We start from the raw sequence: 16,414 nt of genomic DNA, 5'->3' as shown, positions 1-16,414 counted from the left end.
TTGGAAAGATGTGCCTAGGTGATTCTGATCTTTGGGCAAGACCGTGCAGATATGCTAAACTCCTTTCCTACATTCAATTCAGTATTTGTGTTACCCAGAGTGATTGAAGATATTTTTGAAAATAAATGACTATTCCTAAGGTGATTGTGTTGTCCTGTCCATCCAAAATGCAAATTTCATTTTCATGTATTAAAGTGAAAAAGAAATGCAAAAGATAAGAATTATAGAAGTCTCAGCTTTTGAAGTCTGGATCTGTTGCTAGGGAATTGTTATGGCACCACAATTGGAAAATCATTAACTTGAAGTGTAAATAGAGCAGAATTTCTGAGAAATGGAGAGAGAAGCTGGCTTTAAATAGAAGCTCATTCATCTCTTTCTGTTATTTGTTCCTGCTTCTATTTAATGTTCAATTGGCAAGATGAGGAAAGTACGGTGGGTATTGCAGGTTCCTATAGGAGAAGGAGGGACAAGGCTTTTTATTATCATCTTCCATTTCTCCTTAATTTGAATTGGTATTCCTGTGCAGTCTTGATGCCTGTCATTTGAGATGATTGGATGGGTGGATTAAGTGTAGAAATCTCATGGCAAGATCTCACTGTCACCAATTTTGCATGCTTGTTGAGGCAGGGACCATACATTTGAATAGTATGTAGTAGAGATGAACACTGGTGTGGTTAAAGCCTGTGTGTGCTATCTCTGTTTAATGTGTTTCTTGTTGTCAGTTGGGAATAGGTTTGTGTGCATAGATACTAAGGTAAACATTTTAGTCAATACCTTATTTTTCTTCACAAAAGGTATCATCTTGGGTGGTTCAGTTTCCAAGTAGAAATGTTTTAGCATTTACTTGTGGGGCTCCCAATCCAACTAATTAGTAGAAAATCTGGTGGTATCCCTGGGTACTGATTGGTAATATGCCTTTACATCATTGTACCTTAGATTTATAAAAGTTTATAAGTATTTGTACCTAACATTTATAAAAGATGGAAAATTTAGCCTTTCTCTTAAAAAAAAAAAAAAAAATTCTTACGCTTTGTCTCCAGCGGTTTGAACACTCAGCCAAACTGAGGCGAAAGATCACTACGTATGTCTCGTTTCCACTGGAGCTGGACATGACACCATTCATGGCTTCCAGGTGTGTACCAAGTTCCCCCAAAGACCTGGACAGGACTGTCTAGCAGTTCCATACATGTGCATCGTGAAACATGGAACGTCCTTGAATCAAGGTTATAGAACAGCGTGTATAATGGTACTTCGCTTAAGTTTCTCCATGAAATCCGCATCTTTCCTAAGCCAATTTTTAGATGAGCTATTGAGTTTTGTGTGCCAGAAAAGACTTGGTTAGACCATTTAAGCATTTAAGGTTTTTTATTAATGGTGTTATGTTTCTAGTTGCGTGTTAAACTCGTAGACTTGGATCCATCATGCCTGCAGACTTTTAAAGATCTCTGCTTTGGTCCTGTCTCCTGAGTGCCCACCCGTCAGTCTTTTCCTCTATGATCAGGCAGACTAGACATAGCGTGCCTAATGTAATGTTTTTGAGGTTATAAAAATCCATTCCTGTGCATGAGCAAACTTTTTTTTTTTAAACCTTCAATCTCTCTTTAGTGAATGGTGCAAGAAAAGCATGTTGTTCAGATTAAAATAGGTATTCTAATTGGCATTTAATCAAATGCAGGAAGACTTTTCCCACCTCCCAAGTCTGTTACAAAGACATAACATTTAAGCAGAAATACATCTATAAAAGGAACTAAATGAGCTCAGGTAACAAGTATGTATCAGGCATTCCATTCAGACTATATGAAAGGATATTCAGGCTTAACTTATAACTGAAGCAATGCAGAAAGCCCCAAAACATGGCATCTCTTAACATAAGCTCTGTATTTGAAGATAAAATTTTAATAGTGCTTTCAAATTTTTTTTTTCCCCAAAGAAAAGTAGATACTTCTGCCAGGAGAGAAGGGAGAGCCCCAAAGCTCCATTAAATTGTGTTGTATTAGGGATACACAGTTTATTCCAGTACATTCCAGAGATTTTGAGACTTTCCTGTTCCTCTGTGGTGAATTCTCCCTGGATAGAATAGGCTCTGCTGATAAAAGGTATCAAGCCTAATGGAATACAGGCAGGATAATCGGGAGGCGTAGCTCGGTAATCTGAATTTCGTCAGCTGTGAAATCAACAGCGTAATCCTATTGCTGATATCAAAACACAAAATGAATTTACAAGTCAGAGCCAGGATGATTGACCCATCACAGGATAAGGGATTGCAATTAGATATTTTTCCAGGTTTAAAATACAAATCTTTTCATAACCTGTTTTCAAGCTTTTGGATAGGACGTTTGATGTAAACAGATCTGTATTTGCAGCACTGAATCCTTGACCAGGAGGAGAAATGGTGCTTCTTATGTAGCATTGCTGCAAGAACAAATAAAGCATCTTTAGCATCCTAATCAGCAGACCCTTTTCTGCTGCTAAGCAGCATTGTGCTTTTGAATTAGGACGTGGATTCTGCGAACAAGCTGTGTGTCATGTACAACCTATTTACTCTGTTTGGGAAGCCACTGCTTTAAGTGACTGGATTTTTGTGTGTGTGTGTGTTGCAGTAAAGAGAGCAGAATGAACGGGCAATACCAGCAGCCGACGGATAGTCTAAACAATGATAATAAGTAAGTGGTACATTCTGTGACTCCTATTGTGAAAGGTAGTTGGCTTCTAGAAGGAGTTATACAGTCTGCTGTATATCCTGCAGTGATAAGTGCATTACCATATTTGACAGCACAGTAAGTCTGAACTGTTGCAAAATAAAGCTTTACTACATTTGCAAACCTTATCGTGATTTTGTGGCAGCTAACTTGCTGACCTGATGCTGTTAACCCCAGTAATATGCCTTTGAACAGAATTAAGGGCTGTCATTACAGTATTGAAAGGGATGGGTTTTCCTTTAAATAATCCTATTTCTATTGGAACAGCAAAGGAAGTTCCAGAAGATTGAAAGAAAGCTTATTGAACACTGATACTTTAAGTCAGAACTGGATGACCTCAGTAATTCTGGGATGTGTTGGTCAGGCATTGATTCCAGTCAGAATAATGGAGTGGCTGACATAAGACTTGGCCAAGAATTTAAAGGAGAAATAGTTGAAGACAGTATTCATAGTTTCATGGGAATAGATATGGTCACACAAACTTTATCTTTTTTTTAATAAGGTTACAGTTTGGTAGTTGCAGTCATGTGCTGATGTTATGTATTTAAATTCCTCAAGGCATTTCATTTGACACTAAAAGTCTCATTAAGAAACTAGAATCCCACAATAGATGGATTTAAAAACTAGCTAACTAGGTCTCAGTGCATTTGTCATACGAGAAGACATCAAGCAGGTGTTTTGTGTGCTCCTACAGGGATTGATTCGTTAGATGTATGGTGTTTAATAGTGCTAGCAAAGATCTGAAAGAAAACAAAATGCATCACTGAGGCTTACGCACGACACAGGTTGGAGAAGTTGTTAATGATGAAGAGGATTAGGTAATGAGAGACTTCTGGGTTGCTTGCTTGCTAAGCTGGAAGCCAGTAAACAGCTGGGGCAATCCTAGAATCCTACATCTAGGAATAAAGAGCAGTGTCCATCCTGGCTGGATTAAAGACTCCATCTAGGAAAATGGGGACTCTTACAAATCTCTGGGAGACAGTCGACTGAACAGGAGCCCTTGTTGCAGCACTGGGTCTAGAGAACCTTGCAGTTTTTAAACATAAATAGGAGGATATCAGGTGAAATTAGAGAGATTATTTGATCATCGTGCAGCTGTGTTTATATTCAGGTTTGAAGACAGCATTTTAAGAAAGAGGTTGAGAGAATGGAGAACATTTGAAAAACAGCCACAAGTAAAATTAAGACTGGGAAAAAAATCTTACCAACCAACAAAAGAGTCAAGGACTTCAGCCTTAAAAAAAAAAAAAAAAAAATCTAAGAGCAACTTGATCAGTCTAGCAGTATCTTCGGAAGAGAGAGGTCTGATTTCCAGTCTAGCAGGCAAAGGCGCAACAAGGTCTGAAAGCTGGAAGTTGAGGCTGAATATATTCAGTTTTCAAAATAGCTACAAACTTTCTATATTAAGGACAATTAGTGCAACAGCGTATCACTGGAAGTATCTACGATTAGCTCCTTCCCCTCCCCACCCTCCTCCAAGTAGTTTTTTTCTGGTTCACTGGAGTACCTAATTCAGGGAAATAGAAGGTCGGACTGGATAATCAGTGGTCCTCTTCAGGAATACGTCAATATTGAAAAATCTTTGGTAGCTAATATTGGTAAAGCTGACAGCTGTCATCAGACTGGAATGTTGCAGTAATAGCAAGAAGAGGAATAGAAAATGTGGTTTATTTTCTCTGAACAAGCATGTCCTCTTCCCAGCTGATGTTAAGAGCTGGTGTTTTATTGATGGGTCAGATATCTTTACAATTTCTATCTGTGCCTAGGAGCACAAGCTTCTGCTTGTCTAAAATGTCAGGTTTTTTCCCCCTTTTGATCCACTAGTTCATTAACTCTTTTCTGTACCAGGTATTCCTTGTTTGCAGTAGTTAATCACCAAGGAACCTTGGAGAGTGGGCACTATACCAGCTTCATCCGGCAGCACAAGGACCAGTGGTTCAAGTGTGATGACGCCATTATCACCAAGGCTAGCATTAAGGATGTACTAGACAGTGAAGGGTAAGTTGTGAACTGAAAAGGGGAAGGGAAGGAAAGCTGACCTTCAGGCTTTTTTTTCTTTCTTTCAGATAAAAATACTGCTTCATCATAGAGAAGACTTAATTTCTCTGTTTCAGTATCTATTTTTTCTCTCTGCATTATCAGCGTTTCAGAATGTTGCTTTATGCTCCTGGATTTTTTGAAGGAAGAAGAGGGGAAAGACAAGGGAGCATCAGTTGCAATGTCTGTAACTAGTGCTCATGTCCAAACTCTTGCTTGCTAATGGAAGGGGCTCGGAAGATCAAAGTGATATGATTATCCAGTGTAGAAACAGGGGTCTTGCAAGTACTTACATCCATGACACAATCCTGTCTTTGTCTGCAGAACTTTTAGATTACTATGARTGTAAAAGATTTGAAGAAAAGCCATTAGGAAAATATATGAACCACAGAATGGCAAGGCTATATGGGAGGCAGGTGTAGAACATGAGCTCATAGCTCATGGCTTTAAATTGATTTCAGATTGATGTTATGATTTTGGATGCTTGCAGTAGAAAAGTATTGGGAGTGCAGAGCAATAATTTGCAATGGAAACATTTAGGTGCTTCTCATTTGAGAGAAGCATTGGAGATTGGTATCTATTTTAAGAATGCAGCAACTTAAAATCTGAAATCTTCATTTTGGCTTTTTTCAACTATGAACTCAGTACTGGAAAAATAAGCCTGTTTTTGTTCTTTTTTTAATTATACCTGACATTTTCATTAATTGCTGCAGGCACAGATGTTCAGTTTGAAATTTTTAATAGGTTTACACGTTTTTCCTTTTGTGCACTTCAACTTGACAGTAAAAACCTCTCCTATAATATCTGAATTGTAGTGTCAAATGATTTGACTAAAATTGCTTATGCTTTAAGGTCACCAGGAGAAGTAAGCTGGATATTTTTATTCAATAACCAATGGTTAGCTTTGGTCCTGGCATGGGATATGTCCGTGGAAGAGACTGCCACAGGCAAGGAGGAGAGGATATGCAACGCAACTGCTGCATAGCTATCTCATTAAAGAGTGGTTAGGTATCTGATCCATTTTCCTTGGTTCAGATAAATGCTGACACTGAGTCGATCTCATTGGATAAGGGAAACTCCATGGGGCTGGAAAGAGAATGATAGGAACTGGGAAGTCTCAAAAATGCTTTGAAGTTATTTTAACCGAGTGGTGCAGTAACTCTGTCGGTGTGTGGTGTGTAAATATGTAGAGCTCAGTCCACTTCCCTCTGACATGTAACTGCTTGAGCGCTGGGCTCTGTCATGTAGCAGCGTGCATACAGTAATTAAGAATAGGAAGAACTTCATTCTGTTAAAACAGCAGAGTAGAGAACAGATTGAGACATTAGATATTAGAATCGGGTTTGACTGGGACACACATTTTCCTCCACATTTTATTTTGATATGAGTAAACGGCATACAATTTGCAGCGATCATAAACGTCTTATGTTTTGGTTATGTGACTCTGAAGGAACGGCCGCCTCTTAATGCGTTTTGTATCATGGTAGTATTAAATGGACACTGCCCTGCCTGAGCATCAGCATAGTCCAATCTTCCAAAAAGTTCAGATTCCAAGTAGATTATACAACAAGATGGTTTGCCTGCATGACAGACAACTGTTCGGTTTCCTGAGCTGCTGGTATAACTATTTCAGCTGGCTTCCCTCCTCCTCTTCCATGGTTACTGCAGGAAGCTGACATTTCCCTGGAATCGCTTGAGATTGAAAAGAAAAACGAAATGGGTAGTCCTCCTCTCTGCGATTACATCAATAGAAATATTAATCTGCTACAATGGGCAGCAGAAAGCTGAAACTGTACCTCTACTTTCTTGCAGATATTTGCTGTTCTATCACAAGCAGTTCCTGGAGTATGAATAGCCTTATCCAGCAGCTTGTCAGATATAAACAAGGAAGAAAATAAGCAAGCCTTCTGAAACGACACACAAACCTACCTGAAATGAAAAGACCCATTAAAAAACAACTAGCACTGAGCTGTAACAGGACCTACTTGACACTGGCTCAAAGCCTGGCGGAGTAAGAAATGAACAATGTCCAACGTGTATGCAGTCCCGCAAGGACAGAAAGGGGGAAAAAAGAGGCTACAGTCAGTCACTTAACAGAGGAAATATAAAATGAAAGGAATGCTCTGGGTGGGGGAAATGGGAGCAGAGGAGTCCGGGCACTGGTACATCTCCTATGTTCCTCCAAAATGTGTGTGGGAAGGCAAGGGGGTGTACCCTCATCTCCATAAAGCATCTTCTCCATTGGTGCTTCAGCTCCGACGACCAATCATATAACAGTTAAAATTAAAAATCCAAGCCCATTTTTTATGCATATGGGTCTGAAAGCAGTAGAGTGGAGGAGGAGGGGATGACACAACTAAAGGACTTTGCAAGTATCTTTTTATTTGTGAATTTTAGTTATTAAATAAATACAGTATGAAACTATTAGGCTCTTTTTTTTTCGAAACATAAAAGAAATCCTGGATTGTGGAACTGAAGCTACAGTACTAAGACAGGTTTTCAAGCATGCCTGCTTGCACAGGTAATGTTTAATGCCATCGGACTGCTCATCAAAAGCATCAGCACAGATTATTTTCTGTTTGAGCCCTTTTTTGTTTTGTTTTCTATAAATAGCTATTTTCTTAATTTTTTTCCTTTTATTCCCTTTTTTCACGAGAATGAAATTCATAAATGCAACCATCAGTAAAATGAATGAATTGGCGTGTTTATACTGTAAGAGTGGTCTTGGTCCTTTTTTAAAACCTTGTGAATAAGTTTGAATTTCTCAGAATTGCTTCTTTTGTTGTTGCTGGCTTTGGTTTTTTTTTTTTTTTTTTTTTCCCCGCCCATCACGCCTTCCAAAAGCGTATATATACGAGACTTGAGACAACTTCAGTATCGAAAAATGTACCATCTGTTAGCTACGGTTGCTGCTGGGGGCAGCACTGAGCGATAGATCTGCTGCTATTGAGCACTTCTGCAGTGCACTAGGCTTTTTAAGTAAACAACACATTTTCCTGGTATGTGCTAGGCTCCGTATTGGTTCCCTGTAGCCTCCCACAGGGATTAACTCCTCACGCACCCTCACCCCTTTGCAGAGTCTCAGCCTCTTTATCTGGGTCCTTAGCTGGTAGCAGCGGGTGCACCGGCTTGCTTGCGCTTTGTCACCAGCGCGTTTGCCTTCCCCTTCTCCCCCTCCGTTGCCGCCTTTCCAAGCGGCTCCTTTGCCTGCGYGGGCACCAGCAGCACCTCCTCGTGTGCTGCGTTTTGCTCCCAGGAGGCTGGGCCATGGATTGAGTTCACCACGTAGAGCTTAAAAAGAGCAAAAATCAGTTCTGCTCCCTCTTCCTCGTGGGACCTTTGGAGAGCTGAGTCTGTCTGAGGTTTYGACGCTCTCTAGATTTGTGTAAAGGCCGCTCCAAAAAGGTGATTAAGCTCTGCGTGCGTATGCAAGCAGCCCCCCTTTGACTTCGGCAGCGTGGTTACAAGTATGGGTTGGTCTGGCCCTTCAGATTCTGTGCTCTAGAAATGGGTTGCAGGTGTCTAACCTCCCAAAGGTAGAGGCAGAAAGTGATCTGTTTAAYAGAAAAAAAACAAGGGGAAAATAAGTAAAGTCTGGGTTTGTTTGTTTTTTAAATGAGCGTCTTACAAGAGAAGCTGCACAAAAGGATGGCGAAATTGTATTTGATTTGTACACAAACTAGAAGAGCACAAGGCAGTGTTGTACATCGAGAGATTTCTGCGACACCTTGAAGCGGGGAAAGAAGAACCACTGACTAATTGGAACACCCTGAATACCGAATCAGACATTGAAAATGTACCGTACAGTATCGGAGGTATCTAGGCAGCCCGATTTCTGCAGAAGCGAATAGCACGCTCTGGTTTCGTAACCTGTCTTCCCCCATCGTCATGCTTGAAATAGTTTTCGGTTGTAATTGGGTACTGCAGGGTTTAACCTGAGTGTTCTTGTCGCAAATGAAAAACTGCTGGGGAAATGCAGATGAACGGTGCCCGCGCGGCCAGGGAGGCCCCCTCCCGCCTGGAATTGGGCACGGCGTCGTGCGGATGCTTGACGACGCTTCCTGCTACCTTTTAATAATGCAGCAAGCTTGCGGAGGAAGACGAGAAGCAGCCTCTGGTTATTCCCCAGGCTGCTGCAGTTCCAGTCCCCACCTCGCCCCGTTGCTGGAGGAGGAGTGCCACCGTGCGGCGAGCGGCCCGATGCCGAGCTCTGAGCCCCTGGCTGCTGCTCTGCTGCCAGAGCCTGAACAAACGAATTCTGTTCTCCGCTAGCACGCGCTTGGCTGCTGGAGCTAAGGCAGTCTATTTTGTTAATCCTTTAGAAACAAATTGTTTAGGGATGAGGCCAGCTACATAAGTCAGCCTTAATTTTTCTTTCCGCCCCTCTCAGGCTGGTGGCGAGCGCTGTGCTCTGCCTGACTGCGCCTGCACTGAGCGTTTGCAGTTGGAGACGGAGAGCGGAGCAGATTTCAGCGCTCTGTTTCTGGTTTTAAAAGCAGAATTCCCAGCGTATGTAAAAGCTCTTGTTTTTCTTTCTGTTTTTTTCTCTCTCTCTCTTCTCTCCCCCCTGTCGAATGTCTCACCTTGAATCATGCCAAGCATGTTTCTATTTCCAGCAACAGTAAATCGGCACAGGTTGTTAGAGCAGCAGAGAGCATTTTTCCCTCTGCCTTAAAAAAAAAACAACAACAAAAAAACCCTCATTATACTTTTTTCTAATATGGCCTTCTCTTGTCCTTCCTCTGTTCAGAAATAATCATTCAGCTCACACGCAAGGCTTATTCCTGATAGAGCTGGGGGATTTCTCTTTGCAGAACTCACCGTCACCTTTAGGAAAACGCCAACGACCAAACTCCTTCCTGTGCAGTAAGATGCTAACGAATGACTGATCCAGTTATGCCTTCCTGGGGGGCTGGCAGACGGAGCAGAAATCCTGCCTGCTTCGATGACTAATTATCCCGCTGCTTCAGCTGCTGACCTTGCTCAAGTCAGGGACTGGGGTTTGGAGTCGATTTAATTTTGAAGTATAGTTTTATATTGGCATGGCTTGCCCTGTTGCGAGGAAGCATCTGAAGAAGTTACTGAATACAAAGACTTGTAGGATGATCCACGCTCATATTGGAGTATACGTTGTGTTTAAAACCCACGAAGTCGCCTGCAGCGTAGCRTTTTCCTGTCCCCCTCTCAGGCACTGGACTAGAGATGCAGCTTCACTTGATGCTGGTGCCTGAGGAAAACTTGAGCAAAAGCCGGGATGTGAGAAGCTGTCTGGGGGGGGGGCAGCTGGCAAAACTGAATGTAGTGTGGATTCCTTAACCTGCATTAAMCCCCCCATGTGGATGCTCTTACTCAAAATTAGTGGCCTTAATCCCATGAAGTTTAATTCTTGCTTGCACCCCTATATGTCTGATAGCAGAACGACATTGTACGTGATGCCTTTGAGCATGCTCTGTCAGAGCTGTGGGACAGTAGCTGCAAACGTGATCCCAAATCTACTGATTTCTCTGGCTTCTGTTGCMTCTAACTGTTGTATTTGGGAATCTGTTCATAATCTGCTCTCGGTGCTGATTTGACCAGCTTGCTCCATGTTTTCTTTAAAGCACTGATATTAGCATTTGTATTCCCTGAAGGAGGGGACCGTGAGGAACGYTCCCCTCTCGCTCAGCAGGGTGGGGAGGACTTGGCTTCTGACACGTATCTTCCCCCCCAGTTTCTAGGACACAAACCACGCAGACCGCCGTCTACTGTAGGATATTGCTGCTTCCCCCCTTCTCTCTTGCAGCGAGCGCTCGAGGAAGAGTAGCACTTAGTAGCGGTAAGCGGCAGCACGGCTCATCGGGCTGCCTGGGAACGCGCGGGAGGTCCGCCAGAGTCCGGAGCGGGAATGAAGGTGAGCTGCGTCCCGGGCTTCCCGCGAGCAGCGGCGTTGGCTTCCCGGAGCCAAACAGGGTGTGCTGCCGCGCTGGTTCTTTACAACAGCTGTCCTAAAACTCTGCCTGCTGAATAATCGATACCGTTTGATCCTCGCGGGACACCCTGACTGCCCGGCCCACGACACGTGTTCAGTTTGGTATTTCCAGCCTGTTTTAAATCAGGTTCTGACTCTCCGTGCAGTGAGCAGCGAGTGCCGAGGCGTTTCCCGCGGTTGCTCGGGCTGCTTGCCTGGGACTAGCGAGAGGCTGAACCGGAGATGCCGGAGCATCCGAGCTAACCTGGGACTGCTTCGACTTAACCCGTCGTCCCCCAGCAGCCGCCTCCTACCCCGGGTGGCCTGCCAGGGTCTGAGCGGGGTCGTGGCTTTTTAAGCTTAAAACGAAGCGCGGTAGTGACACGGTTGTCAGTGGACGGGTACCGCAGTGAGCGTTTCCCGCTGCCTGGCCTCTGGCACGGTTCCCACGGCCCTGGCAGGAAAGCTTTGGGCCGCCCCGAGCGGGGCAGCGTTGCAGGCTGCACGGGAGGGCTTCGTGCTCCGGGCTGTTCCCGAGCGGCAGGGCATCTCTGCGCGAAGAAGAGCCAGCCGGGCCCTGGCGGTGCCACTTGGCGACCTCTGCAAGGCACCTAAATAGGGTGTTTAAAAGTCTGCTTTCCCAGCACCGTTAGCAAAAGCTTGGTACTATAAGCGGGCGGTATCAGAAAGCAGTTTTATCTTGCCTATGAATGTTTTATGGCTTAGAAATAGTAGAAATGACTCTGCGGTCACTCTCTTCCTGGCTCGTAATGACTGGTTGCTCTGAGCAAACCCCTCGGTCCTCCGCCGGCCATTAGCTGCCGGGAAGCCCTCCTCTTCAACCGGTCACTCGCTTTGAAACCCCTTGGAGCCCCGGAGGAGATGGCTCGGGGGCGGCCGAGATGCTTTCACCACCTCCATCTCCAGCACGTGCAGCTCTTCGGTGCTCCCCTGCGGCGAGGTGCAAAGCACCTTTCTACGTGTGCTAAGGGATCTGCGCGTGAAACCGTCCTCGTCCTGAATAAAACTCAGAGCGTGAAGAGCACGGAAAGGCTTAATACGGCAGTGAGGTGCTCTCGGCTTTGGCGTTTCTATACTGGTGTTTGGTGTTGCACCCAGCACGCGTCACTGTGCCCTGCCGGCTGCTCGCTGGTGGCCAGGGGCCAGGTGTGGTGTCGGCATGACACGGTAAGGAGCTTTTGGGCTGAGGATGGCAGCCTCTCCGGGCTCATCGCATTTGGGAGAATTATCTGAGCAAAGGGAGATTTCAGGTTTGCAAAGCCGTATCCCACCCCCGCGAAGGTAAACGCAGCGCGATGCAAAAGCGATCCCTGCGGCTGCCGCGTTATCAGGACTTTGCTAAGCAGTGCGAAGCAATGAAATACGATACGCGAGAATAGTGAGACAGAAAATCGCCGTGTTCGCTCATGAGGTGATTCAGGACAGTGAGGATTTGGACCACTTAACCACCGTCAGGCCAACGTGTATGTTGTTAGCCCGTGTCTTTAAACAGCTCTTGAACTTTCTAGTTCTAACTGGTCTCATTTGGTTCCAACTTTTTTCTGCTTTGTGATCAGGGATGGCTGTGAACATGGCGCTATCTTTTGTGATAAGAAAGCATTTAAGTGAGTTTGGAGAAATACATAGTACATAAAATGCAAAGTTTATTATAACTACTTGCTATTGCTTTCTCTAGCTGTCTGCTTTCCCCTGGAAAGTCAGATTTACCAGCCCTTCTAACTTATGCATATATTGACTTTCTTGTATTTTTTCTACCCAGTTTTAAACTCTGGTTTGAGAAAATTGATGATGGTCTACTATCATGAATGATTTCTCAACAAGCAAAAAATTCCTACAGCTTAACACTCTCCTTTAGTGAAAATGAGAACTTCAAGTTACATGTTGAAATGCCTGTTTTTCCATAGTAACTTTCAAATCTAGGTCAGAGAAAAATCTTTCCTCGAAGCAGCTGCATCTTTGGAAGGCTCATCATTTTTACCAGCTATTTCAGGTAACCAAAACCAGAAGTATGTAAAACCACTGAGTCAAGTTTTCGGCCGTAGATGTCTTTTCACATCTGAAACCAATTCCGTTTGGCCCACGCAAAAAAAACACAGGTTATTAGCAGGCATCTAACACTTCAGTTTTAGACAGCATTTGTGAAAGTTGCAGTTTTGTATTTAAGTTTTTCCAGGCTAGGGGTTCGGTGTGTACTTTGGGGTCTGTCCCAGCCGCTGCTGGCGCGGCGTCATGCGCTGTTGGCGTGCAGAGCCCTCGCCGGCTCGCGTGGCTTTTCCTCGCCTCAGAAACGCACTGAGCCCCGATAAATATTCTCTCCTGTAAAGAAACTTTTGCTAAAGTTGAAAAACGTGCCGGGCTTGTCAGCATGGCAGCGTGTCTTCTCCAAGGCCTGTTAGCTTTACCAAGCCCTCAAGGCCAACGGCATTTGATGCTCTTATATATAACTTCCAAGAATAACTTCTTGGGTCTGAGTCCGTGCCTCAGCCACGGGAGGCTGGAGAAGGCCAGATGTTCTCCCTTGTCTGAAAGGTCTGAGATGCTTTAAAATACATTTTAAAATAACTCTTTCGGAAACTCCTTGTGGTCCTTAGGAAATCAATTTGTTGGAAGAGGAAGACACCCAGACAACGTTCAAGGAATGATTGATTAAAATGTCAAGTTGTTCCGTTATATTTGGGCTTTGTGCATGAGGGATTTACTACTGCTCTAGACTTGGGCTGACACCACTGCTTAGCCCGTTTTCTCTTCATCCATCATGTTCGAGATGCATGCGGTGCTCTCACTGCTGCCTGTAAACTACTTGTGGTACAAGGTAGAGCTTTTTTCAAAAAGGGAGGCCGTGCTTTCCCACGGGGGACCGTTGTTCATCATCGTCTGTTCCTGGCTGAGCATCAAAACCGTTCACAGAGGCCAAGTGACACTGATGCTGGAGCCAGAATGAAAAGCCTCGATGAGACTCGGTTCCAATGACCAGGGAGCATGGAAAAATCTGCAGAGGTCAGGTTAGGGCATAAAGATGCTGCTAGAAGGAAAGGGACTTCTTTTATTGAGAGCGCATAAGAATAGCGAGAATTTCATTTCCTGCATGGAAGAAAATAGCATTGGTTGTAGTCTGGATCCACCATGCGAAGACGGCGTCTTGCCAGCCTGTCGTGGTAGAAACCGTTACATTTACTGGAAACGGAGGGCAAAGCAGCTGCGTTTGTGGGCAGAGGGAGCAGCTTTCCTTCTGTTCCCGTCACCTGCGGGAACCTTTGCTGCGCTCAGGCCAGCGGTGTCTTCTCTTGCGAAGGAGAGCAGATGATTTTGAAGTGGCCGTCATCAGGACCGGGAATGGCCCCCGCGCTTCCCGTGCTGCGTATCCCGCTGCGAGAGGCAGCGACTCTTTCTCCTACGTGGTAGGAGGTGCTGTGGCACGACTTGGTCTCCTGTACAGCAGAGCCGTGCTCGGGGAAGCAGAAGCCGCAGGTTTCCACCGGCTCCGGTACCCTGCTCCCGGTAGATCCATCACCAACGCTGCCTGCTTCCACTAGGCGATCTGCAAATAAATTACCTGTATTAGCTTAAGACCTTTCTAGGAGCAGACCATCTGAGCAGGAAGGTGTCTTCTGCCTTCCTCCCAAGTGCACGTGAACCGCGAGCCAGCACGGCCTGCTTTTGCTAAAGCCCAGCGTGTCTGGGTGCGTGTGCCCGTGCGGCTGTCGTGCAAGCGAAGCATCGCTCAGCCGCTCGCGCCTCGTCCCGCCGCCGTGGGAGGCGAGAGTCTAGGGGCGAATGACGCAAAAACCAAAGGCCGAGGGAAGGGACGGGGTCAACGAGTTGCAAAGCGCTGGAAACAGGAAGGCTGAGGTTTAGTGCTAAAGCAATTGTAATATTTATAACGCTGCGTCTGCATTGTCTTTTCGTTGAATGCTCCTTTCGTAGCCTATGCAAATGCACCGATGCAGCGGTGTGCAACGCGCAAGAGCTCCAGAAAGGCGAGCGGGCCGGGCCGGCCGTGACCAGCTGTCGGCTGGGAGCCGGCTATCGCAGGGCTCTGCTCTATCGCCTAAGATCTGATGAGTAAGGTGAGGTGAGGAATATTAAAAAGCATACAGTAAATCTCTTTGAACCTGTCAGCCTCCCTTAAAAATGAATGTTCAATGCCACAGTGTCCTCAGACAAGAGTCAATAAGAACAGCTTAAATTACAGTTCTGCTGAAGAATGACTCTAAGGATGACACATCGGGTCACAGGCTGTTCTCAGTGATTTTTTGCAACATCCAGCACGATCAGCTCTGAAATGAATGCACATATACGTGTGTGCCCGTGTATATACACAATATATCTAAAAATATCTACACACATATATAGATATCCACCGTATTAAAAAAGGGAAGTGGAGGAGGGAGTGTGAAAACATCTTTTATATGTTGGTTTACACCTTTTCTCTCTAAAGCAACGACCTGTAAAGCATCGCTGGCCCCAGGGCTGAAACTTGGGCCTTGATGCTGCACGATAGTTCGGCAGAGGGGCTGCACGGGGCAGACCTTGACGCAGGAGCAAGCGGCCCCTGGTACCACGGCTCCTCGCCATCGGTAGCGATTAGCCCGAGCTCCTTGCGGCCCCCGTCGAGCGTGCTTGGAGCTGCGATTGCTCCGCAAGCCCCGTTTCTTCCCTGCGTCCGTGTTGCGCTTAGGGAGACAGTTGCTTTTTGCAGCTTCTCCTCCCTGGGCCACGGAGGAGGGATCGCGCCCCTTCCCCTGCCCCCCAGCCGCCGCCGCTCACCTTTGGAGGAGTCGTCCCGGCGGTGGCAGGGGCCGGCGCTGGCCTGGCAGGAGACCACCTCTCCCTTCCTGCGCAGGTGGCTCCAGCCCAGGAACAGGGAGCAGACGAGGGCGCAGAGGCAGAGCCCCAGCAGCAGGTAGACGACCAGCCACGGGTCCTGCTCCGCGCACGGCTTCTGCTCCAGGCCGCCGGCCGGCGGCGAGGTGCTGCCCAGGGTGGATGGCGGCGGCGGCACGGCCACCAGGGCGGCTGCAGGGGACCGGGGTGGGGGGGACATGAGCGAGCTTAGACGCCGCTCGCGTGCGCCGTCCCCGCTAGCGCCCTCGATGCTCTGCTGGGAAAGGCGACGGAAGCGGCTACGTGGCCCCCCCGCGCTCGGCTTTCCCTCTCGTTCCTCCTCTCCGGCAACCGCTTCTCCGCCCCAGCGTGGCCCTGCTGCAGCTTGGGGGGAACCGCCGGCCCCTTCCCCTCCCCGCGGCAAGGGGCGAAGGCTGCTGGTGGCCACCGAGGACGGTCACCTCAACCAGGGGCACGTGGCGGGGACGGTGTTTCTGGGGAGGGGGGGAGAGGGGAGAGCAGGATGGGGCCCCCTGGCCCGACCTTTCCTTTCCCATAAAGTGCCTCCCCCCAAGGAGGAGCCGGGGGGGTGGGGGGGGGTTGCTGCCCCTCTCCTGGCTTCGGGGCCTCCTCCAGCCCAGCCGGGGGGTCCGGCCGGGCGGCCCTGAGCCCCCCGCGCCGCAGCCTTACCCTCGCAGGCCGGGGCGCACTGCTTCGGGTGCTGCCCGCAGACGGTGGTGCAGTTGATGCATTTCTTCAGCAGCTCGTCGTAGTAGAAGCCGGCTCTGCTGCCGCAGGCCATGGACTCTGCGGGAGGGAGGCAGAGCGACACGGCCCCTGAGCGCCGGGCGCCCGACCCGCCGGAGAGGCGACGCCGGGGCCGGCG

At 46.8% G+C, this 16,414-nt stretch overlaps 2 protein-coding genes across 5 annotated transcripts in view; one reads left to right on the top strand and one right to left on the bottom strand.

Moving 5' to 3' along the window:
- Positions 1-7,452, top strand: part of USP22 (ubiquitin specific peptidase 22) — a 112,913-nt gene extending 105,461 nt beyond the window's left edge. For all 4 annotated transcript variants that reach the window (XM_026082950.1, XM_026082951.1, XM_026082948.1 and 1 more), the window contains 4 exons: positions 1,041-1,132; positions 2,601-2,663; positions 4,548-4,697; positions 6,549-7,452. In XM_026082950.1, coding sequence (XP_025938735.1) covers positions 1,041-1,132; positions 2,601-2,663; positions 4,548-4,697; positions 6,549-6,591 — 348 coding nt within the window. In that variant the 3' untranslated portion in view covers positions 6,592-7,452. The remainder of the gene's footprint in view (positions 1-1,040; positions 1,133-2,600; positions 2,664-4,547; positions 4,698-6,548) is intronic.
- Positions 7,453-11,764: 4,312 nt separating this feature from the next.
- The window catches only part of TNFRSF13B (TNF receptor superfamily member 13B), a 6,380-nt gene continuing 1,730 nt past the window's right edge, over positions 11,765-16,414 (bottom strand). The window contains exons 3-5 of the mRNA XM_026083099.1: positions 16,219-16,335; positions 15,472-15,720; positions 11,765-14,242 (exon numbers count right to left, since the gene is read on the bottom strand). Of these exons, the coding sequence (XP_025938884.1) occupies positions 13,968-14,242; positions 15,472-15,720; positions 16,219-16,335 (641 nt within the window). The 3' untranslated portion in view covers positions 11,765-13,967. The remainder of the gene's footprint in view (positions 14,243-15,471; positions 15,721-16,218; positions 16,336-16,414) is intronic.

The sequence above is a fragment of the Apteryx rowi genome, unplaced genomic scaffold (assembly GCF_003343035.1).
Source record: "Apteryx rowi isolate R43461 unplaced genomic scaffold, aptRow1 scaffold_6, whole genome shotgun sequence".
Taxonomy (NCBI): Eukaryota; Metazoa; Chordata; class Aves; order Apterygiformes; family Apterygidae; genus Apteryx; species Apteryx rowi.
Note: the sequence above shows the minus strand (reverse complement) of the source record. Positions and strands in the feature narration are given on the sequence as shown.